Below are 24,241 nucleotides of genomic sequence, written 5' to 3'. Positions count from 1 at the left end.
AAGCCCACTTTAAAAGGAGAATCGGTGATTGGCCACCAAATTTTGGTGGTGTGGCAGCAGCAGTGACAAAAATGCAGCTATTTGAAAGCAAAATAGCCCCATTTGCTGCCACTGCCACTGCAGTGCTGAAATTAAATGGTAAACCAATTTCCCTTTTAAAATGACTCTCCCCTCCTGCTGCACTGCTGAATTTTGGCTGAGGGTGGCAAGTGGGGGCAGCCCCCACTGGGTCCAGAGGGACAATGTGCCCCCTGGCCCCTGGGAGCTGCTCAGCCCTGATCCAGCTCAGTAGTATCTACTCCAACTGGCCAAGGTCCCAGGAAAAGAAAGGTGTTTCTCAGCCCGGGTGCTGGAGATGCTTTAGGGTGGATTCCTGCATTGAGCAGGGGGTTGGACTCGATGGCCTTGTAGGCCCCTTCCAACTCTGCTATTCTATGATTCTGTGATGCTGCTAGCCAGAGATGCCAAGGACGGCTGAGGGACCTTTTGCGTGCAAAGCAAATGACCTCTCAACTAAGCTCTGGGCCCTCCCATGTATAAAGCTTTGCCTTGGAAGTTGAGGGATTGGTTTGTGTGCTTTCATTGGTTAGAAGAGCCCAGCTGCCACTGTTTCAGACCAAAGGTCCAATTCTGCTTCAGCAACCAGATGCAGCCACAAAGGCAACAGCCTTCTCCTCTTCATGGTCTAAGGCAATTTGGGATCCTCCAGATGTTTCAGCCTATCATCCCTCATCTTTAGCTATGCTGTCTAGGGCTAGTGGAAGATGTAGGCCAAAACATCTGGAGGGCCACAAGGCATCATTGTTCCCCCCTCCCCCAATGCCAGCTGGAAGTGATAAACACACTTGGGTCTGAAGTGCCAGATCTGTCAGGACTAGTCACAGAGTGAGGAGGAGGGTGGTGCCATGGAGGTGGGCAAACCGCCGGCAGTTCAATTGTCTGGTGCACAGAGGGAGAACCGGAAGACAGCCATTGTCCAGGCAGCCCTGAGGGTCTTTGTGTTGCTGGTGGCAGTGGATCGGGCCCTCTCACAGCAGCACTTCATTTCTTGGGCCAGGAGAATTAGGGGCTGCTCTATGATCCTAACTAGACAGTACATCAAATCCATGATTGTATTTTACATCTTTTTCTCTGTACGTGTTTTTAAATGGCAGCTGCAGAAGTCTCAAATCAGGACTGGGATCATGGCATGCAGAATAGGGGATAACAGGCACGCTCACTAAAACCCTCCCTGAAGCAGGGGTGGTGGTGGTGGTGGTGGTCAGGACTGTGGCTGGAGCAAAAGGTCACACACACCCTATGCTGCAATCCCAGTCCTCATTCCCCACCCTCACCACCATTGCTGCTTTAAATAAACCTCCAGATACATGAAATTCAAGCATGCATTTCATGGCTCGTCTAGCCTGGCCCTGAATCTCCCAGCCAGAAGCGCCAACAGTTCTTCCTCCTCCTGCCAGCACACCTAGAGGCGCACAGGGCCAGCTCCTGACACACACCACTCCCAGTCCGAGACTTATGGATGGAGACTGGCAATGGGTGGGTGGGTAGGCAAGCAGACTGGGAGGGGTGGAGATAAATAAGCAGAGGCACCTGCAGGGACACCAGGGAGCCACATGTCCATTATTAGCAGGAGGCATTGCTAGCCAAAGTCTGAAGGCAGCAATGACCTCTCCTTTGCAGCTGAAACCATGCTGGCCCCGGATAACTAACTAACTAACTAACTAACTTTCTTTCTTTCTTTCTCAGAGTGAAAACAAGCAAGAGTCTTGTGGCGCCTTCGAGATCAACACATGGGGAGAAGCTTTCCTGGACACTGAAAGGGGTTCCTGGTTGGAGTTCTGCATTGATTCTGACAAGTTTTTCAGGGGCAAAAGCATATTATTGTTTTGTTTTTTAAAACAAAAAACCTGGCAGCTACCTGACTTCACACTGAAGTTAAGTCGTGGGTGAAGGGCACGCAACTGAAAGATTTCTCAGGCCAGGAGGAGCACCAGTTCTTGGGAAGGGTCACACAGCGGGTTCACCACACCGGGCTCCTCCTTCCCTCTAAATGATTGTGTGAATGTTTAAAAGGAATCGACATTACAAGAATGCTCTGAACCAGAATGCAGCCTGATACAGATTGGAAGGGGGGGGGGGGTGTCACGAGGGAAAAACAAGGAAAAGGCGCTTTCTGTGGCTGCTTTTAGGCAAGGTCCCTCTGGCGCCCTGCCTCATCCATGGAAATCGGTGGGGTGGGGTGGGGTGGGGTGGGGTGGGGCTGTCCAGACAATGTCTTCCACTCATAACCCTCCCGTGTTTTTCCACCACTTCTTCCATCTTTTTTCTCACTGCAGAACGTCTGTCAAGGAAAACAATGGCACAATAGCTGCACAAGGCCTTCTCACTGGAGGCGCTAGGAGCCCTAGACTTGGGAGAAGATGCTTATTTGAAGGTAATAAGTGTTTGGAAATTGACTGTTTGGAAAGAACCTGCACCCTTTGCTCAAATGCTACCAACAGCCTCTTTTCCTCCATTAAAGTTGCTGGCGGTCCAGTCCAGGGCTTCTGCAATGCCCTCCTTGCTCGTGGTCACATGCTCGGGTGGCTCTCTCCAAGGAAACCACAGACCCAGCTTGGGTTACGCTTCCTTCCGTGTGGATGCCAAGGGATGTTACCCTGGATTTACCCTTGCTGCCCCTTTCCATATCTGGTCCCCCTTCCCCGGGGGCGGCATTTAGCTGAAGAGCTGTATCAAAAGGGCGCGCGTTCCTTCTCCTTGCTGGCTGGTCTTCGTGTGTATTTCCACTTTGGCTTGTTTCTTTCTTTCCCTGGCAGCTGCCACGTCCTTTCCCATTTCCTCGTTAAGTCCCCCCCCCCCACACACACACTTTTCTTTGTTTCCTTCCGTATTGCTCTCTTTCCTTCCGCCCCTCCCCCCCGCCCCGCCGACGTGTTTCTTTCTTTCTTTGCCCCTCCAGCGAGCGCGCTCAGTCCGTCGGCAGCGGGAGAGCGAAAAGGGGGTGTGTGCGCCAGCCTGCGAAACTACATCCCCCATCAGCCTCCGGGTCTCTTCCTGAGTGTCAGTTTCACGCTGCAGCCAGGGAATTTAAAACAAAAGAGGCTTCCCCCCTCCTGCTGCTGTGGCGGCCGCGATCGGCTCCTCTTCGCCTCCTGGCCGCGGCGGGCTCCGGCTTTTCCTCGCCGTGCCCTCGCGGGTTCTTGGCTTGGTCGCTTCGCAGGCGCGGGGGGCGGGTGGGGGCAGACTTGGCCGGTTTTCCGTTCGGCTGGATCCCCCCCCCCTCCCTGCCGCCGCCGCTGCTGCGCTCTCCATCTCCACACCCCCTTCGGCAGCCAGGCGGGGTCTGGGAGAGCAGCAAGAGCATTTAAAAAGAAAGAAAGAAAGAAAGAGAGCGAGCGCAAGGAAGGGAGAAAACGGGGCGATCTTTGTGCTCCTAGATCCACATTGGGCAGAAGGATCAGGTTACAGCAAAGGGACCGAGGGAGAAAGAGGGGCAGGCAGGACCGAAACGAGAGAAGGGGAGCGGAGCGGCGGGGAAAGGGGGCTTGGCCGACAGGGAAAAGAGGGGAGGTGGGCGGGGGTCTCCCTCTCTCCCTCTTGTCTCTCCCCCCCCCCCGCCACCTCTTTGTGCCTCTCCCCCTCCTCCCTCGCAGGCTCTTTGTTCCCCCCTCCTCCTCTCCCACCAGCCCAGCCCCCTCCCATCCCAGGAGCAGCGGCAGCAGCCCCGGCAGCAGCAGCAGCAGCATCACCATCCCGCCGCCGCCGCCGCGCCCCCCCACCCCCCTCTCTCCCCAGCCTTTGTTAGCCATGCCTAGCCTGGTAGTGTCAGGGATAATGGAAAGGAACGGGGGCTTCGGGGATCTGGGCTGTTTCCCGGGGAGCAGCAAGGACAGGGCGCTGCTGGAGGATGACCGGGCGCTGCAGCTGGCCCTGGACCAGCTCTGCCTGCTGGGCTTGGGGGAGCCTTCGGCCGCCGCCGCCGCCGCCGCCCCCTCCTCCTCCTCGGCCTTGGGGGGCGGCGGGGCGGCCGACGACAGCAGCAGCAGCAGCAGCAGCAACAACAACAGCAGCAGCAGCGGCGGCGGCGGTGGCAACCAGCCGGCGCAGCCCCCTCCGCCGCAGCCGCCCCAGCAGCAAGCGCCGCCGCCGCCGCCCCCTCCGCCGCTGCCGCCAGCCTCAGCCCAGCAGCAGCCCCCGTCGCAGGCGGCCCCCAAAGGCTCCGGGGCGGCGGCGGCGGCGGCGGCCATCCCCCCGCCGCCGCCGCCGCCGCCGCCGCCCGCGCCTCCGACCGGCGCCGCCGAGGCCGGCAAGCTCTGCGTGCTGTACAAAGAAGCCGAGCTGCGCCTCAAGAGCAGCTCCAACACCACCGAGTGCGTCCCGGTGCCCAGCTCCGAGCACGTGGCCGAGATCGTGGGCAGGCAAGGTGAGCGGAGCGCCGCGCCGCGCCGGGCCGGGCCGGACGGGGCGCGAGGGGCCGCGCTCGGCGCCCGCGTTGCCCATTGTCTGCGCCATGGCGCACCCCCAGCCAGCCAGCCAGCGAGCGAGCAGGGCGCGCGGCTCTCCTCCTCCTCCTCCGCCGCCGCCGCCGCCGCCGCGCACCCTTTGTCGAGTCGTGCCACTCCCCCCCCCCCACTCTTTCTTCTCCTTCCGAGTCTCACTTTTCTCCTTCTCCGCTGGTCGTTTCTTGCTTCCCCTCTTTCTTCCCTGCTCCTTTGTCCCAAGTCCCGCCGTTCCCTCCCCTCCACTGACGGCCGTCTCTCCCCCCCCCCGCTTCCTTCCTTCCTTCCTTCCTTCCTTCCTTTGTGCCTCCAGTAAGTCCGCTCTGCGCCGGCTGCACTTGTTTTGCAGCCTTTCCACCATCCCGCTCCTCTTTCCTTCCGCCACGTATTCCCAGCACATCTTTTCCCTTTCTGCATCCCGTGTTCTAAGCTCTCCATCCAGCGCCCCACTTCTCCCCACTCAGCCCCCCTCGCCCCCGCTCCGCTTTCCTGCTCTGGTGTTTTGCCCTTCTCGCTCGGCTTCCCTTCTGGTTCGTTCGTTCTTTCTCTGGACGCCTCTGGCCTTTCAGCTTCTCTGCCTCCCGTATCCCTTTCTTCTCTCCCCCACCCTCCATTCTTTAAGACTTACCTTACACCACCCCCTTTCCTTAACCTTTCTTCCACCCACCGTCCATCTTTCCCCCACCAAAAAAGTTAAAACTCCGCCGGCATCACGAAACCGTTGTTCGCTCCTGCTAAGATGCCTTAACCTCCTTTATGTTGTCCTACAGTGGAAGAAGAAGAATGAAACTGGTGTCCAAAGTTAAATAGTGCCCCTTATTTCACTCACTCAAACACCTTGTAGCTTTCTAGGCATGGTACAGATAATTTCCAGGGCCATTTGCTAAATTTCCCATCCCACACTTAAGATGAATAATGGCCACTGCAGGGGGTAGAAATGGGGGGTGGGGTCCTTCGCCATCAGGCAGCATTTCCTAGCACAAAGTCAATGAATACCTTTTAAGAAAGGACTGGAAATCCAAGCTTTTTACTAGACACACACCGTGCGCCATAGGAATCAAAATGACTTGAACTTCTTGCCTTCTTAACCGAATATAAAATAAAATTATTTTATAGGAGGGGAAATGGTAAAAAGTTGCTCTGTCGCTCTCACACACTCATCGTTCAACAATTGGAGATGCAGAACCTGAAGTCCTAAGTCTTTGTGGGAACATGCCTGTTACTTTTAATTGCATCCAGATCTATATTTTGTGTCTCTGGTGTTACAAATATTAATTCTTAGTCTTGAGGATTTTTTGCGCTCACTCTTTTCCATGGGCCAGTACTAGGGAGATTATGGGAGAGGCTGAGAAAATCCCCCCCCCCCCATTTGTTGGGTGCATTTCTGGAAGCAAAAGGGGGTGTGGTTCTCCTCTGGACTGTAACAGTGGCTGGGGGGGTGGAGGTGAGAGCTTGCAGCCTATGAAGGATTCAAGAACAGATTAATGAAAGTTGAACCCATTATAAAATCATGTGATTGGGGAGGGGGGAAATGACCCTTGGAACAGTCTGGGTTTTAAAATTCCTGCCTTGGCTTTATTTACGCACACTTTTCTTTCTTGTGGGTGTTTTTTTCTTTTCTTTTTTAAGCTTAATGCTTTTGTGTCCTTGCTGTATATGATGGACAACAGCTGAGGGCCTTCAGAAAAAAAGTATGTTCCCCCCATGCATGTTTTTAATTCTCTCCATACCCCAAGATCAATCAGGAAATTGTCGTTTCCCCCCAATCTCTCCATCCACACAAGGATGCCAGAGAGCTAGAGTTACTAGTGTCGTTGTTGCTGTTGTTGTTGTTGTTGTACATAATAATTACCTCCATGCTGGTATTGTGACACCTTTGGAAATGTGGTTTCAACTCCCAATTCATATGTGCCATGGAAGGGGGAGTTTTATGGTGCCTGTGGGAAGAGGGGGTGGGGAGAAAGGAAACTGAGGATCAGATTCTAAGATTAAATAAGGTTGTTGAATTGTGGAAGGGTGACAGGAGCATCAGGGTAGAGGAGTAAAGTTGGAATGATTCACTGTTAAAATCAGAAGCATGTTATTAGAACAATGGAACTGGTAGTGGCAGGGTCTTCCTCCTGCAAAGGAGTGTGCTGGGACAGGCTTGGAGCCCACTAGCTGTACTCCTGCAGCATAGAGATGACCCTCCTCCCTACTGCCACTGCACCTGACCCCTCAAAAAGGAAGCAGCACCTTTCTGAGCCTATGCATCCCCCCCCACACAACCCTCCCTTGTTCCCAAAGTCACTTAGAGTTCATTCACAAACTCTGCAAAGAAAAATGAAGGAAGAGTGCACAGAATAGCACATGTAAGGTGGGGACTATGCATGCCACCACTGAAGGCATACACCTCCTTTCCACCTCGTTTTTCATTGACCACATTGACATACAAACATGAGTCCTGTCTTTGCCCAGACACTCCACGCTAGCGCAGGGAGAGAACTCGCAAGGTGCATTGCAGCGAAAGACAGGCCTCTCTTTGTTTAATTATGCCGGATTCTTGGGGGTGTGTGGAAAGGGCGGCTGTTTTTTGTTTTTTTTACAGAAAGCAACATTTTAAGCCAAACCTAAAGCTGAAGTGTTGCATGGCTGCAAAACAAGAAGCTGCTATTGTGTTCTCTGGGGTAACCCTGCTGACCCACACTCAATGGACGAAGGGTGGGTGTGTTATCAGCATGGTGTATAAGCGGTGCGTTTAGAAAGGGCTGGCAGAAAAGAATGGCTGTTGCTCAGCAGGGGATATGAACCTCTTCCCATTGGTTAGAACCCTAATAAATATGTAAAGGGCAGACCCTCAGTGCATGTGGGTCAGTATTGTTCATATCTTCTTTTTCAATTTCCCATGGAGTGGGATTATTTCTTGCACTAACCAAAAGACCTGGAACTCAAGAGAGATGAATTCACAAGGCCCCAAATGGAGCTACTGGTGCCTGTATCACTTGGGAAAGGTTAGATTCCTGAAGGCTGGCTCTGAAAAGGCCTTTACAACATCCGCTCACCTCAACAAAGAAAGAGTTCTCAGCCCCATTGTTCTCTATGGGGCCTACTTTGGGCATCTTTGGGAAATCCAACCAATCCATTTTGCCAAATGCAGATAACACTACTTCTGTCTCAGGCCCTTGTTGATTTATCTGTCTTGAGTTCCAGGTTTTTGGATAGTGCAAAAACGACCCCACTCCACGAAGTACCAAAAAGGGAAAGGGTTGAACTGTGCTGCTGTACACACACTGAGGATCCATCCCTTACATATTAATTATTCTAACCAGTGGGAGGAAATTCATCCCCCCCTTGAGGAACTGTCATTCTTTTCTGTCAACCTTTTCTAAGTGCACGATGCTGATAACACACACACACACACACCCTTCGCCTATTGGGTGTGGGACAACAGAGTTTCCTCAGGTAACACAATAGCAGCATCTAGTTTTCAAACTGTGCAACACTTCCATTTTGGAAGTCTCTGCAGAACAGAGGATTTCCAGAGCATCCACAGACTTGGGAGTTTTACATTTCTTGGCAGGGTGTGTGTATGTGTGTGTGTGTGTGTGTGTGTGTGTACAAAAGGGAGCATGACTTAAATTGAGCGAGAAGATGGGGGTCATTTAAAAAACACCTTGGGGAAATAAAAATACAAGCATTCTGCTTGCTCCAAATGAATGTTTGGCCTGTATCAATCCATTCCCCATTTAAATACAAGTGTATCTTTCCTCTTATTTTAAGTAGCTTTCTTCAACAATCAAGGCACATTGGGATGATTTGCCTTTAAAGGGCGTGATTCCGTGACATTGCTAAAGTTCCATTTTAACCAGCAGAGGCTACACGAGCATAAATACCCACTGATTTTCTTCTAATGCCCTTCAAAGTACAGTGACAATATATGTGATTTCCACCCCATACTCTACATGTTGGGTTATAGGAATAAAGTCAAGGAACCTTTACTCCTCTGCACCGGAATGGATCTGGTTTGTGGAAAAGATACCATAAGAAATAAAGTTGTGCTTGGACCGTATGCATATCCATAGTTTTAAAACTATGTTTTAAAAAGAGCAACTCGCTCTTGGCTTAATCACCGTGTAAGAACCCGGCTCTTGAAGTTATGGGGTTTTAAAAAGGATGCAAGATAAGTTCATATTCTAAGTAAAGGCATCTGCCAAGTCCTCTTTATTTAATTATTAATTATTTAATTATACATCTTGACCTCCTACCCTAATTATATAATTATATATGTTGCTCTGGATCCCAACAGCTCATGGGCAGGGAGTGGCACATAAGAAAAATGCTACAGAAGAAGGAAGTGTGAGATAAAGATGCCCAGATATAAAATAAAGTATGCAAAAAGAGATCTAATTAACCCAATACCTGATTAATAGTACTGTTGAGAAAAGCCAGCCTGAACAGGAAGGTTTTATGATGTTTCTGCAAAAAAACCCACTTCAGCTCAGCCTTTGGGTGCTTCCAGATGAGGTTTTATTTGCCAATCACTCAGCCTCATTCAAAGTCTTCTACCGGTGGGTGGGTGCATGAGGGCCACATGACAACATCTTCCACTTGTAACTCTCCTATGTTTTTCTTCTGACCTTTTTTTTTCTTTCTGTTAAAAATCTGTCAAGGAGGAAAAGGGAGAATAGGTGTACAATGTCTTTGATTGGTAGCAGTAGGAGCTGACCGTCTGGAAGCATCCTTTGATGAGTCTACAGAGAAAAATAATTCTGTGGTGGTGAGAAAGCCCCCACATCCTCTTTCTGCTTAGCGTTGGTGCATGGATAATAGGTGCTCTGGGTTGGACTTAAAACATGTGATGGAACATAAGGAAAAAGGGCTGTTAGGAGTTTCATGTGGTATAACTCACTGTCACTTCAGAATGCACCTGGTGAGTCATGAGTGCTATCTCCTGTAATAATAATAATAATCCCTGCTTGTGGAAATGTGGTACATAAAGGAGGAGGGTTCCTTGCTTTCTCCTTGATGTGCTAGTCTTTATTTTTACACTTTCAAGCATTCAGCTGTGAGATTCTGCTTACATTATGAAACAGTACAGGCCTCCTGGGAGTGTCCTACAGGATTTTTCTGAATGCATAGATCGTCTTGAAGATTCTGAGGGCTGGATGCAGACGTAGTCATGCTTGGAGTAGACCAGTAAAAATCGGTGGGACAAGGAAGTCATGACTAATGGGTCTGTTCAAAGCATGACTAACTCTGGATACAACCTTGTAAGATTTGATGTCTTAATCGCAAAGACTCTTGGAGCTGTTATAAGAAGGGACTTGTGGATGCTGTAAGCCTCTGGCCAGGGCCAAGAGACTCAGGAGCAGACTGGAGCCAAGAGGGTGTCATGAAGCCCCATCCATGTAATGTTAATGATGTAATGATAGTATCATGTAACATAGATAGGAGTTTTCCTGCCAAAGTGGGTGGAGTTACATGGGAAATCATAGCCCCACCCTGGGAGAAACCATGTTTGAGTGATGCAATTATGCCCCTTGGCATTGAGGGTGAAGGTGGCAGAAACCCTGCCCTTTCTGCATCACATGGGTGCATCAGGCCAGGATGCGGATGAAGTTTTAGCCAGGGCCTGGAACTGGTTTTTGCCACATACCTAAGCGTGCCACTTCCCAAGTGTGACAGAAGCCAGTTTCTCAGCAGTTGCAGAGTATGGCAGCAAAACTGCCTCAAGTCACAGAAACTGCCCCAGTCTGGCCCCAGACCAGAAGACATCCTGGGGGAAGCCCATTGAACACAGTGGGGCTTACTTCTGAGTAAACAAACAGGGTTCACATAGTGCTTCAGGGAAAATGTTGAACAACCCTCAGTTCAGGATCTCATGTAATGGCAAGGATTGGAGAAGACAGCCAACATTACAGTACTATGATCTGTTTCACACATTGTGCTTTTTAAATGTACACTCAAGATTATTTTTTAAGTGTACACCAATAAATGCAACCTCTTTGAAGATAACAAGCCCTAGAAAGCTGATTTTTCTGAGAGTTAGTTGGGCTGCAGACCCTCTAATGCCATCCTGAGAATTCTGGGGACCCTTTCCAATAATGAAGTAGCAACTCCCAGCCAACATTCAACAGAGATTGTTCCCCTCCCCCAAATCCTGTTCATCGCTTGATGACTATTAACTACAAAATCAAGCGATGACTCTCATGTGTAAATGGGTCACCACAGACAGAATCTCCGTTTTGCCTCACGCCATCTGCAAACATAATCCTCAGCTGCCAGTCTTCAAGTGTACACTAATCACCTGGAAATTATGTACATACATGTGTGAAGCGGGCCTATGCTGGTTTCACTTGTGTATGCAAAGATGGGTTTGTTGCATGCACGCTTTGCATTTGTCAGTGTACGCTTCAAGCTGAAGTGGGAAAGCTTTGGCCTGTGGGCTAGATCTGGCAGGTTGCGTTTTGGGCAGGGGAGGGAAGTGGGGTGGGTGGGTTAAAAAAACCCTCCCCATGACCCACCCAATCTGTTTCCCCTCAGAGAACAACAGGGAGAGAGAGAGAGAGGGGGGGGGTGACTAAATGTGTATGAATAGGTATGGGATATTTGTGTGAATGTGGCAAGTGGCCCCTGGAAGATTAGCCAAGAGGAAGGAATGTAGCCTTCTGGCTGAAAGAGATTTCCCTCCCCTGACTTTAAATACCCAAGGGGGGAGATTTAATATTTTTGGCTATTGGGCAGTATAGAAATGTAATTAATAACTAATTAATATTTGTATACCGCCCAAGGAGCTTCAGCTATTGGGCAGTATAAAAATCCAACAAATAAATGTAGGGGAAGAAATCAGGGCAGGTTTGCATCACTTCCACACCATACTTAATTTGTTACATTTTTCTTCATTCACCCCTAACTATATAACTAAAAACACATAATGTGTGAATAGGCTCAGAGACGGGATTCTGAGGGAGGGCTAGTTGGCCTTCCCTAGCCTCAACCAGGCTTCTGCTATGGCACGGGACCATGTTAATTTGGTTTTATGAAACCTGTTTATGTATGCATATCTCCAGTCCTTTCCAAGGCCCTTCTTCAGCTCACCTTGTATTAAAGGCACTTCCTGTTATCTATATAGTTGTGTCTTTTGCTCATGAGTTTACCTCAGGTAGAGGCCCCACGGCCTCAGAAACTGGGTCATAAATTTCCCTTCTGGGATGTTCTGAAGGGCCAAACCAGGCTCTCCTCAGTATTCCCCTCAGAACATGGAGGGCCTTAAGACAGTGGTTCTCAACCTGGGGCACTCCAGATGTGTTGGACTGCATCTCCCAGAATGCCCCAGCCAGCAGAGCTGGCTGGGGCATTCTGGGAGATGCAGTCCAACACATCTGGAGTGCCCCAGGTTGAGAACCACTGCCTTAAGAGGTTCTGCTTCCGGGTTGGCTCTGTAGCATGTCTGCATCAGAAAACCAGAAAAAAAAACTGCTTTTCCTGAGGGCCTTTTTCATTCATTTGGGCAAAAATGAACAGTGTTACGCACACACTCCAACCTCCACATCTTCAGAAGTAGTGTTCTGTATCTACTCCTGTATCTTTAACAGCTGAATAGAAAAGGGTGTCAGCAGGTGTCATTGGTATGCCTGCAGCACCTGGGAAAATTCCCTCTTCATCACTACAGTTAAAGCTGCAGGAGCTATACTAAAGTAACCAGATACAAAAGATGGCAGGGCTCCTGCTGCTTTAACTGTTGTGGTGAAGAGGGAGTTTCACCAACTGCTGCAGGCATACCAATGACACTTGCTGAAATTCCCTTTTCTATTCAACTGTTAAAGGTACAGGAGCCCTGTCCTCCTTTTCATAGGGTCACCCTAACTAAATACATATTCAAATGATCCAGTACCCTGAAAAATGGAGGGTGCCCCCCCCCCAGCCCCCATTTAGGAGCTTATATATGTCCTGGTACAAGTATGTAGGCTTCGTGCAAATGGTACACTTGAACATATGAAAAGGGCTCTTGTGATCCCCACAGGGGATGTGGAAGAGATTTCAGACATAAAGCCCTATTGGGATCTTTCTAAGGTCTCCAAAGGATGCCCTGTGGCACACCCCACACTGAGATGAGCGAACTGTTTCCGGGGCTGAGAAGCAGGTGCCTTGAATAGGGAAAAGAGGGCAGCGGGGGCACCGGCAGCGTCGGCCGCTCTCCGCTCCCCGCCCGCCAAAGCAGCTATCTCTGACATCTTCACATCATGACCCAGCTTTAACACTCACCTGCAGCAAGGGTTCCACTTTTCATTTTTCTTACTGTACAAGTTCCCCCCTCCTCTCTCACCACGCCCCCTCACCTACCTTTCTCCTTTGCCCTCTTGTGCCCAAGAGAAAATGATGGCTGTGCTTAGTGGTTGGAATCCACAAGAACTGGGGAGTAGAATAATGGGCACCGGAGGTTTTGGAGGGTGGGCAGCAGGACGTGATGGCTGGAGCGCCCCTTGGTTGCTGGCTGCCCAGAGAGCAGCAAATAAGCAGGAGGCGGTGAGGAGAAGAGGGAGCCACCGCTGCTGCTTCCTCACCTGCCCCATTCACCTGCCATCAGCCTCAATTGCTGCTTCCTTTGCTTGGTGACAGATATTGGGTCTGGGGGTCCCAATCCTCACCACCACCCAAAGGGGTAGGGCAGGTGGGTGGGCAAGTGGCGAGTCAAGAGCTTTGGCAACTGCCGTTTCCTGAGGACTGTCCAGCCAGTAGCCTTTCAGACCTGGTTTCCACCTTCAACCCCAAGTTGCAGCATGACTTCCTTCTGCAGCCTGTTTACTTGGAAGTAAGCATAGGGTGACCATATGACCGGATTCGCCCGGGTTTTTGATGACAAATCCGGGAGGGGGAGGGGAAGTCTGGATTTTTTTCCCAAAGAGCAGCTCTAATGGGAATTAACAAAAATGCTTATAGCTCTGTCATTTTTTAAGATAAAGACATGAAACTTGGCACAATGGTAGCTCACCGAATTTGAAACAGATCCATTCATCCATTGATTTTTTAGGAATTTTTTAAAAATTGAGGTTTTAAAATTATTATTTTTTAATTCGTTATTTTTAAAGATAAAGAGATGAAACTTTGCACCATGAAAGGATTTAGGTAGAGCTTTAGCCACACCAAATTTGAAACAGATCCGTTCATCCATTGATTTTTTAAGAATTTTTTAAAAATTGAGGTTTTAAAATTATTATTTTTAAAATCGTTATTTTTAAAGATAAAGAGATGAAACTTTGCACCATGAAAGGATTTAGGTAGAGCTTTAGCCACACCAAATTTGAAACAGATCCGTTCATCCATTGATTTTTAAAGAATTTTTTAAAAATTGAGGTTTTAAAATTATTATTTTTAAAATTGTCATTTTTAAAGTTAAAGAGATGAAACTTTGTACTATGATAGGATTTAGGTAGAGCTTTAGTCACACCAAATTTGAAACAGATCCATTCATCCATTGATTTTTTAGGGATTTTTTAAAAAATGAGGTTTTAAAATTATTTTAAAAACTGTCATTTTTAAATATAAAGAGCTGAAAGTTGGTTGGCACCATGATAGCTTTTAGGTATCCAAATTTGAAACAGATCTGGGGCCAGTAGCAAACCCTGTTAACAACAACAGCAGCTTGCAATGAGTGAAGATACAGTCAAAAAAAATATTTGAGGGAAGGGGAGAATGTAACACACAGAGTATAGCAAAAGCTTCAAAGTACAGCAAAACCTACAAAAGTAGGAGTGAGTGAAGTTAATTTCAGATACATTGAATCTCCCACTTGTTCTTTATTTCAGTGATTTTAACATTAAGATGTTATGTAGAACAGATTTGTCTTAAATGTGTGCTGTAAAATCAGACATGTGACCAAGGCTATGTTCGGGTGGCCATGGCCCCTTGGTACTGGACACGCCCCCTTGGGGGCGACCATGTTGTCCTCCTTTTTGGTTTCCAAAATATGGTCACCCTAAGTAAGCACCACTCTATTCAGTGGGATAACCATAATTTTCTAATTCTCCTCTGTGAGTGTTTTACTTCCTTGCCTCTCTTCTTTCTTTCCTGCTCTGCTTTCTTTTAAAAACAAAACAGCTCTATACCAAAATAAAAGCAAAGGAATTGATATGGGCCACCCTAGGCCAGGGAGGAAGCCGTCTGAGGGTACCAAACCACCAGATGGAGACTGATACAATCAGTTATTAAGAACAGGTAACATGCCCAGGGTTTGGAAACCTGAATTTTCCTGTCCCCCAAACTTTTTCCAGTTTTATGAAGGAAGAAGTCTTAATTCCTATTAAATCAAACCAGGCTGGTCTGGGGCAGCAATCACAGCAGGCCCTGGGGTGGAGCTAGGGGTAGTATATCGGGAGAGCCAGAAGACAGTGCAGAAATGGTCCTTCTCAATCAAACACAGAAATAAAATATCAATAAACAAATAAAAGCTGTCAATAATGCCCAGGTTTTTGTTTGTTTGTTTTTATGAGGAGGTAACTGGTCTATTGGTACCCTAAATGGAACTGAGATCACGAGTTTGGTATAGAACCCCAGTGGAATTGACGTTTTGGGTGGGGAGAATGGGCCTGCCTCAGAGCATCTGCTGAGTGAATGGTCTAGCCCGACCCATTTGCAACAAACCAGTGATCTAAAGCACCAGTCTCATACAGATATAGTCACCAGAGAGCCAGATTTAGGGTGACCCTATGAAAAGGAGGACAGGGCTCCCATATCTTTTAACAGTTGTATAGAAAATGGAATTTTATTTATTTATTTATTTATTTATTACATTTCTATACCGCCCAATAGCCGGAGCTCTCTGGGCGGTTCACAAAAATTAAAAACATTCAAAGTATAAAACAACAGTATAAAACCATAATATAAAATACAATATAAAAGCTCAACCAGATAAAAACAGCAGCAATGCAAAATTACAAATTTAAAACACCAAGTTAAAATTTATTGATAGACTGTTAAAATGCTGGGAGAATAAAAAGGTCTTCACCTGGCGTCTAAAAGCATATAATGTAGGTGCCAAGCGAACCTCCTTAGGGAGCTCATTCCACAGCCAGGGTGCCACAGCAGAGAAGGCCCTGCTCCTCCTGGTAGCCACCTGCCTCACTTCCTTTGGCAGGGGCTCGCGGAGAAGGACCCCTGAGGATGACCTTAGGGTCCAGGCAGGTACATACGGGAGGAGGCGTTCCTTCAGATAGCCTGGCCCCAAGCCATTTAGGGCTTTAAATGTTAATACCAGCACATTGAATTGGGCCTGGAGCTGGACTGGCAGCCAATGAAGCTGGAAAAGGACTGGCGTAATGTGGTCTCGTCGGCCAGTCCCTGTTAGTAACCGTGCTGCCCTGTTTTGTACCAGTTGAAGTTTCCGGCCCGTTTTCAAAGGAAGCCCCACGTATAACGCATTGCAGTAATCCAAACGAGAGGTTATCAGAGCATGGATCACTGTAGCTAGGCTATCTCTGTCCAGATAAGGGCACAGCTGGTATATCAGCCTGAGCTGATAAAAGGTGCTCTTTGCCACTGAGTTCACCTGTGCCTCAAGTGACAGTTCTGGATCCAAGAGAACCCCCAAACTACGGACCCGATCCTTTAGGGGGAGTGCAACCCCGTCCAGGACAGGGCAAACATCACCTCATCGGACAGATGAACCACCCGCTAACAGTACCTCCGTCTTGTCTGGATTGAGTCTCAGTTTATTACCCCTCATCCAGTAGGCTAGTTTCAGCAGGTGTCATTTTTATGCATGCAGTACCTGGCGAAACTCCCTCTTCATCACAACTGTTAAAGCTGCAGGAGCTATGCTAGAGTGATCAGATACAAAAGAGGGCAGGGGTACTGCAGTTTTAACTGTTGTGACAAACAGGGAATTTCACCACGTGCTACATGCTTAAAAATGACACCTGCTGAAATTCTCTTTTCTCTACAGCTGTTAAAGATACAGGAACCCTGTCCTCCTTTCCATATGGTCACCCTAGCCAGATTGACATTAGATGAACACACACTCCGTGGGCAACCCTGGGTTATTTTGCTGCTTAAGATGTGAATCTGCTAATGACCCTTGTTTTGGTTGCTGAGATTATAGTTTAGTTTCCTGGAGAGCATAAGGCCATGGTTCTGCATAGCCTGATCTGCAAATATATATGATATGTATACCAAAATTCTGCACCACAGAATCCTGCAGTTCTGTGCCTAGAAACGCTGCATTTTCAATCTGAGTGAATTAAGCAAATTAAGCAACTAGCTTGATTCGTTTTGCATGACTTATTTCACATTTTTACTGTTATATATACTGCTTCTACAAATCACGGTGGAGGGAGAAGGAACTATAGAGGACGCTGAAGCTGCCCAACGTCTCACCACTGTAAATTTTACCCAGCAACTCTGTTTAGGGTGACCCTATCAAAAGGAGGACCAGGCTCCTGTTGCATAGAAAATGAAGTTTTGGCATGTGCCATTTGTATGCATGCAGCACCTAGTGAAATTCCTTCTTCATCACAACAGTTAAAGCTGCAGGAGCCCTGCCCTCTTTTGTATCTGGTCACTGTAGTATAGCTCCTGCAGCTTTAACTGTTGTAATGAAGAGGGAATTTCACTAGGTGCTGCATGCATACCAATGACACCTATGAAAAGGAGGACAGGGCTCCTGTACCTTTAACAGTTGAATAGAAAAGGGAATTTCAGCAGGTGTCATTGGTATGCCTGCAGCAGTTGGTGAAACTCCCTCTTCATCACTACAGTTAAAGCTGCAGGAGCCCTGCCATCTTTTGTATCTGGTTACTCTAGTATAGCTCCTGCAGCTTTAACTGTTGTGACGAAGAGGGAATTTCACCAGGTGGTGCACACATACCAATGTCACCTGCTGAAATTCCCTTTCCTATGCAACTGTTAAAGATACAGATACCCTGTCTTCCTTTCCATAGAGTAACCCTAACTGTTGGGTTCTGCAGAAACTTGCTTTTTTAAAGAAAGAGAAAGTGCTCAGATTCTTAGGAAGCAGAATTCTGGTCCCCACACCATATGCTGTGCTTTTGCAGAATCATAGTGTATAGACAGCCCTGGTTAAAGCCCTTGGTGAGAACCGGACGAGGGAATTGGGCCCAGAACGACCCCCAGGGACCCCTTCCGACTTAGGATTTGCCCAAGGCAGGCTTTCCCAATGAGGTGGCTCAACTCCTCTGATGTTTTTCTTTGCAATGCAGAAGGTCTCGAGCCAAAACAGACTGCCAACCTGAGTGGCTCTTAGCATTGTGAGCAAAACCATACAGCAAGCAAGAATGGAGAAAGGGGGGCAGGGGAGGAGAAGCCACTGAGAGGGTATGGAGAATTTTATGAAGGACCCATCATCTCAAGGCTGCGATGTTTGTCCAAACGGACCTTGCCGCTGCAGATCAGCTGGCAGGGAATCTAGGGCGGTAGGAAATTGTGTCGCAAGGCTCAACTTAGTTTGACTTCATCCTTTATTGTACTCCCCCCACCGACCCACCCACCCCTCACACACATGCACCCAGTGCCTTTTGTTTCCCTCCCCCTCCCCTTTGCACCTGCCTGAGCCTCCTTCCCTGCTCTCTCCCCTCCCCTTCCTGAGAGCACACAGAAAACACGTGTCTGACGGCCATCCGACAGCGACACACCCACCTGGTACTGTATTATGATCGGCTGTTCTTCAAGATCTGCGCCTCGCTGCTGCTGCTGCTGCTACTGCCAGCACTGCTGTTTTTAACGTAGCAGGCAGTTTACACCGGGACTGCAGTGAGCCACAGTCTGTCCCTCCATAGTGCACACTTGTTCTTTTAATCATTTAAAAATAAAACCTGCATTTAACACAATAATTGGCATCTAACCTTTCTCTGTACATACTTGGAAGCTCTCTGTAGTCTTTTGCAAATTTATTTTTTTACAATATTCGTACCAGCACAATAAGAGGGCCTCCCCCTCCCCCCGCCCGCCCTCTGCATAAATATCTCTATTTCAAAAAGAAATCTTTATTATTCAGTCTGTGTTGCAGGCCAGGATTAAGGTTTTCAAAATGCCGGATTCTGTCTAGCCAAGTAAAGGGATCTTTATTATTTATTTATTTAATTAATTACATTTATATACCGCCCCACAGCTGAAGCTCTATGGGCGGTTTACAACAATTAAAAATAGTAAACATTAAAAATATACAAAAATTTAAAAAACATAAAAACATAAAAACAGTATCTTTATTCCTCTTCACACAGTACACTTCTGAGATCTGAGATTTCTATTTGAACACTTGTGAACTGTAGATATGACAAATAGGTGTCCAATTGTATAGGTACACTCCTCAGAACATGGGATTGTCTGCGGTTTCCCTCTTGGGGAGAGACAGATCGGAGTTTGTTGAGTGTGATGTGTGAAACAATCCACAATGTAGGTCAAGAAATAGATTTCTGTTCCCTATCCTCCACCACCCAAAAAGGAAAAAACAACTTTGTGGAAGTCATCTTGACAAAATAGTCTTGGCCAGATTATAAGTGATTAGCTGTAACTGCTTTAAACCTGTTGACAACAAGACCTTTGCAGCCGTCATCCTGGTACCCATCTGTGCAACATGGGATCCCAGCGATGATTTGTTTTATTGCTTTTTCTTCAAACATCTGAAGTTGTCGAATGGCAGGTGAGGCCATTGACTCTTCTAGTTCAGTGCTCTGATGGGTAATGACTCACCAGGGCCACAGAAGGAAGCCTTTCCCTGACCTCTTGCTATGATTCCTTGGACAGGAGGTGGATGAGACTGAAGCTAGGGCCTCCTTCACCCCACGTGCTCTTATCAAAACTGGCAGTGTGCTCCCTGCTTTTCTCCTTCTGTTGTCTGTCTGATCTAGTCCTCTGCCTTCCATCTTTGTACCTCATGTAATGCCTCCACTCCTGCTGTCCTCCTCACCCACCTCCCCTCAATTCTGATGGGAACTCCTTGCTCCAGGTTCCTACCTTCTCAAAACTGAGATAGGTTCGGGCAAGGCCTTTTCCACGGTGGCACTCTCCTTTGGAACTCACTGCTCAGGAAAATCCACCTATAGATAATTCCTTTGTTCTCCTTCCACAGACCTTTTTTTTTTTAACGTACAAAAGCTTACCCGCTTACTGCAATTATTGCTGGGGTTGTAATCTTGATTTTGGGTAGTGTGTTTTTAAAAAGAGCTTTAGTAAAAAGAAAAGAAAAAGTGAGAGAGCTTTAGTAGTGAGTTAAACACACCCTCTAATATGCCACAAATAAGAATAGGGCTGTACCGTCAAAATTATAGCACTAATGTTATACGTTAAACTTATCGTAATACTTTAGTTGTAAAGAACAAAATAAATGACCGCTAGTAGCACATCCAGTTGATACATTTCTATAGATTTTTAATAAAATAAATTTAAAATTTTATAGCTTTGGAAATTTCAAACATAATGTATATGTTTAAAAAATTTAAAGCTATAAAATTTTAAATTTTAGAATTTATTTTTATCTATAAAAATTATAAACTTGATGTGCTACTAGTGGTCATTTGTTTTTTGTTTTTTGAAATGCTGTGCCATGCACATCGCATCGCCTGCATTTATTTATTTATTTATTTATTTATTTAATTACATTTATATACCGCCCCACAGCCAAAGCTCTCTGGGCGGTTTACAACAATTAAAAATAGTAAACATTAAAAGTATACAAAAATTTAAAAAACATAAAAACAGTATAAAAACAACAGTATCCATTTAAAAACAACAATACTGGGGTGCATTAAAAACAAACTTAACGTTGTTAAATGCTGTTAAATATCGGTTGATTAGCTGTAAAGGTTTAAGAATGTTAAACAGAATGCCCCAACATCTTCCCTAAGGGCAAAATAGGAACAGCAGGTACCGAAACCAGGGACAGTTCAGAGCGCATTGTTTTCAGTTATTTAATACAATAACATCTCTAAGCAGTTCAAACTAAAATGCAAATATAATACACTATAAAACAATGGGCCTGTTCAGACAACACACTAAGCCATGATGGTTAAGTATTTTGAGCTAAGCATGATGGCTTAGTGTGTCGTGTGTAGGGCATTTTCCTAACCATGGCGGCTACATAACCATGGTTTAACCACCCTCACTAACCGCGCGCTGCAAAAGGGTTAGCGGCCCTAACCACGGCTTAGCACGTTGCCTTTTGGGGCCCTGTGGTTAGCCCCATTTTTAAGCGAGTGCTGCCGCAGAGCTGTCATTTGAGATGTGAATAATCCTGCAAAAATGGTGGCTATAAAGCCGCCATTTCCGTAAAAGGCCTTTTCCACCGAATAACGAGTTGCCATTTCTACGCATAATGGTGGATCGCTAAGGGCACAGGCGGCCACACAGTGCTTCCTAGGCCCTCGCTGAGCCATCAGTGGTTTGCACGGTACAGCAAATGGGGGCAAACAGCAGTCCGGCAAGTCGCCACCCCCTGTCAAATGCCCACAACATCCCTAAGTGGGGAACAAAAATATTTTCTCAATTCCACACTGCTGTTCTCAGCACAGTAACCGTGAGCATTCTGCACTCACCTGTGGCTGCTCCATAATGCAAAAACACCCCCAGCCGATGGCCAGGAGACACAAAAACTTCTTCCCCTGGCTCTCCAAGCAGTTACAGAAGAGTGGTTACTCCACCACCCTGCAGCAGTGCAAAGAGAAGCTACACGCTCAAGAAGCCGTTTAGGATGGAGAGTGGTTAGGCAAGGCGGTTAATGCACGTATGACGGGAGCGCTTGGGGTGGTTAGTGCTAATCACCATGCACTGTGGTTAGCCTAACCACTCTTTGCCAAATTATTTCTGAGCAGGGCCAATATAAAATAATATTAAAAACAACAACAATAAAACAGAGCATTGTCCTAATCCATTAAAGGTCAGGGAAAGCCTGAGTTTTCAAGAGGCGTTGGAAGCGTGCAAGTTGCTACAGGTTCTGCCTCTTGGACTATACATGGGAGCGTGTTCCAGGGGGTAAATGCCACTAATGAGAAGATTCACTTTTACCTGGCAACATTCTGTTGGTTGTGGAATGACTGATAAGGCCTCCTCTGAAGGTCTCAGGGGTCAGCTGAGTGAAAGGAAAGCGCAGTCAGCTAGGTATCCTGATCCCGAGTTATTTAGGGCTTTGTATGTTAACAACACAACTTTGGATAAGGCTTGGTAGCCACTAGACAGTCAATGTTTACCTTTTACAAGATATCTATCTATATAGCTACTGCATTCTGCACTAACTGCAACTTCCAAACCAGGCTCAAGGGCAGTCCCACATAGAGCACATTATAGTAGTCTAAGCATGGCTCATATTGGCTAGAAATGGGCATAGCTGGCATACCAACCATAATGGCGCATAGTTAAATTATGGAACTCACTACCACAAGATGTAGTGATGGCCACCAATTTGGAAGGCTTCAAAAGGGGGTTGGATAAATTCCTGGAGGCAAAGCCTGTGTGCACCAGTTGCTAGGGAATATGAGTGGGAGGGTGCTGTTGCACCATGTCCTGCTTGTTCATCCCTGGCCGATGGCTGTTTGGCCGCTGTGTGAACAGAGTGCTGGACTAGATGGGCCTTTGGTCTGATATATTTATTTATTTATTTATTTATTTCATTTATATACCGCCCCATAGCCGAAGCTCTCTGGGCGGTTTACAACAGCATGATCCATTATTATTATATTATTATTTATTTATATAGCACCGTCAATGTACATGGTGCTGTACATCCAGCATGGCATTTCTTATGTTCTTAATTGTTAATGGGTGCTCTGGGCCACTGACATCACCAGTGACAAGGATGGATCAAGGAGCACCCCCAAATCACATATTGTTCCTTCAAAGTGAGTGCAAATCCATCTAGAATAGGTGAACAACTCAATTCTCATTCTGATTCAGCTGTCAGGGAGAAACAGTGATGACCCAAATACTGATCCCCCAAATGTCGTTATGACCTCTCTCAGTGGCTTCATAGAGATGTTAAACAACACTGGAAACAAAACAGTGCCCAGTGGCACCCCACAGTTTAGCTGCTAAGGGATCAAGGCACAGCACCCAACGTTATTCTTTGGAACCGATCCCATAAGTAAGAGCTGAACCAATGTTAAGCAATGCTCCCAATGGTTAAACCATTGAGAAATCAAAAATGGTTGAGAAATCAAGAAATAACAGGGTCACACTCCCCATGTCCCTCTCTTGAAGAAGGCCATCCATCATGGCGACCAAAGCCAATCCAGTCCTTAAACTGGACCTAAACACAAACTGGAATGGATTAAGATAATCAGTTTCATCCAAGAGCTGAGACACCATCTTTCCCAGAAAGGAGGCATTTGCTACTGAGGCTTAATCTACACCAAGCAGGATATTGCACTATGAAAGCAGTATATAAAAGGCAGGAGACACACTACTGCTTTATAGCGGTATTGAAGTGCACTGGCCCATTGACACATGCCATATGCCGCTTTCATACCACTATATCCTGTTTGGTGTGGGTCCTGCCTTTTATATACCACTTTCATACTGCTTTCATAGTGCAATATCCTGCTTGGTGTAGATTAGGTCTGAGTGGTAGTTAATATAAATCTCTGGATCCAAGGAGTATTTTATTCAGGAGTGATTGCGCCACTGCCTCCTTCAAGGCTGTTAATGGTCTATCATCACTACACACCTGATCCAGCTGGTCAGTTCCCCATGGCATGAAGGACAAAGGTTGAGAGAGCATGTAATGGGTTGCAAGCAACTTGTCCACATCCTCAGGGTTCGAAAACTGACACTGATTCCACAAAACAGGACAAGGCAATATACTGAATTGTATATTGTACAGTGAGCCTCTGTAGGTTCCATTACTGCATTCACTGGGGTAGATGAAAGCAACCCCCAGACCACACATGAAAGCTCAGTTGGACAATTACTCAGATTCAATCGATGCCACCTACACCACCACGCAGTAGACGCAATTTCACACTCTCACATGTGTTTGGTCACTGTCACAATGAGTCTTGTGCCACTTGCACTCCAGCCATCTTCCAGCCCTGAAGTGAATGCCAGATCAAGGGTATGTCTGGAGTTCCAAAAACCAGGTAGCCAACTGAACTCCACAATGCCAAAGAAGGCATTCAGGAGCCGTTGTGTCAATGGCCCATGGCACCTTGCCATTTCACAACACAACAAGGACCTTGCCAGAATTACTGGCTGTTGCAGCTGGAAAATCCCTCAGAGCATTCATGGATCTGTTGGATTCCATATGCCTACACGGTGGTCAATCGTAATGGAGAGGGACTGTTAAGATGACCCATCTCTGCAAAGAGGGACTGAAACCAAGAGTTCAAACTTCACTAGGAAGTGGTGTGACCATAACAATGTTCTCCACCACCACACCAATATCCACCACACCAATATTTCCACCATTCCCTCTAACGCCCTAAGGTGAATGCCAAATCATATGTTCTGCCCGAAGTGTCAGGCCAATGACAAACTGAGACAGCCACATGGTTCCCATGGAAGCCATGAAATCCCAAGCAAGTCCTATTAAGGCACCATCAGTGTGGATGTTGAAATCCTCCAAGACCATGGTCCTAGCTTTCTCCAAGGCTGTCTCAATCAGCTCAGTCAGAGAGGCCACTGGGCAGCAGCATGGACTATAGTCCATCATCATCATCATCATCATCATCATCATCATCATCATCATTATTTGTATCCCACCTTTTGTCCAATACTGGGCCTCAGTAGCATCCTCAATCTGTCTGTTTGGCCCCACATAAGGC

General features: G+C 47.0%; 1 protein-coding gene across 2 annotated transcripts in view; it reads left to right on the top strand.

Moving 5' to 3' along the window:
* The first annotated feature begins 3,807 nt into the window (after positions 1–3,807).
* The window catches only part of MEX3A (mex-3 RNA binding family member A), a 28,719-nt gene continuing 8,285 nt past the window's right edge, over positions 3,808–24,241 (top strand). Inside the window, exons 1-2 of one of the 2 annotated variants that reach the window (XM_063145902.1) lie at positions 3,808–3,982; positions 4,067–4,423. In XM_063145902.1, coding sequence (XP_063001972.1) covers positions 3,808–3,982; positions 4,067–4,423 — 532 coding nt within the window. Of the gene's footprint in view, positions 4,424–24,241 lie in introns of both variants that reach the window. The other variant, XM_063145901.1, reaches the window with a different exon arrangement.

The sequence above is a fragment of the Elgaria multicarinata genome, chromosome 21, assembly GCF_023053635.1.
Source record: "Elgaria multicarinata webbii isolate HBS135686 ecotype San Diego chromosome 21, rElgMul1.1.pri, whole genome shotgun sequence".
Lineage (NCBI taxonomy): Eukaryota > Metazoa > Chordata > Lepidosauria > Squamata > Anguidae > Elgaria > Elgaria multicarinata.
This window is presented reverse-complemented; position numbering and strand designations above follow the sequence as displayed.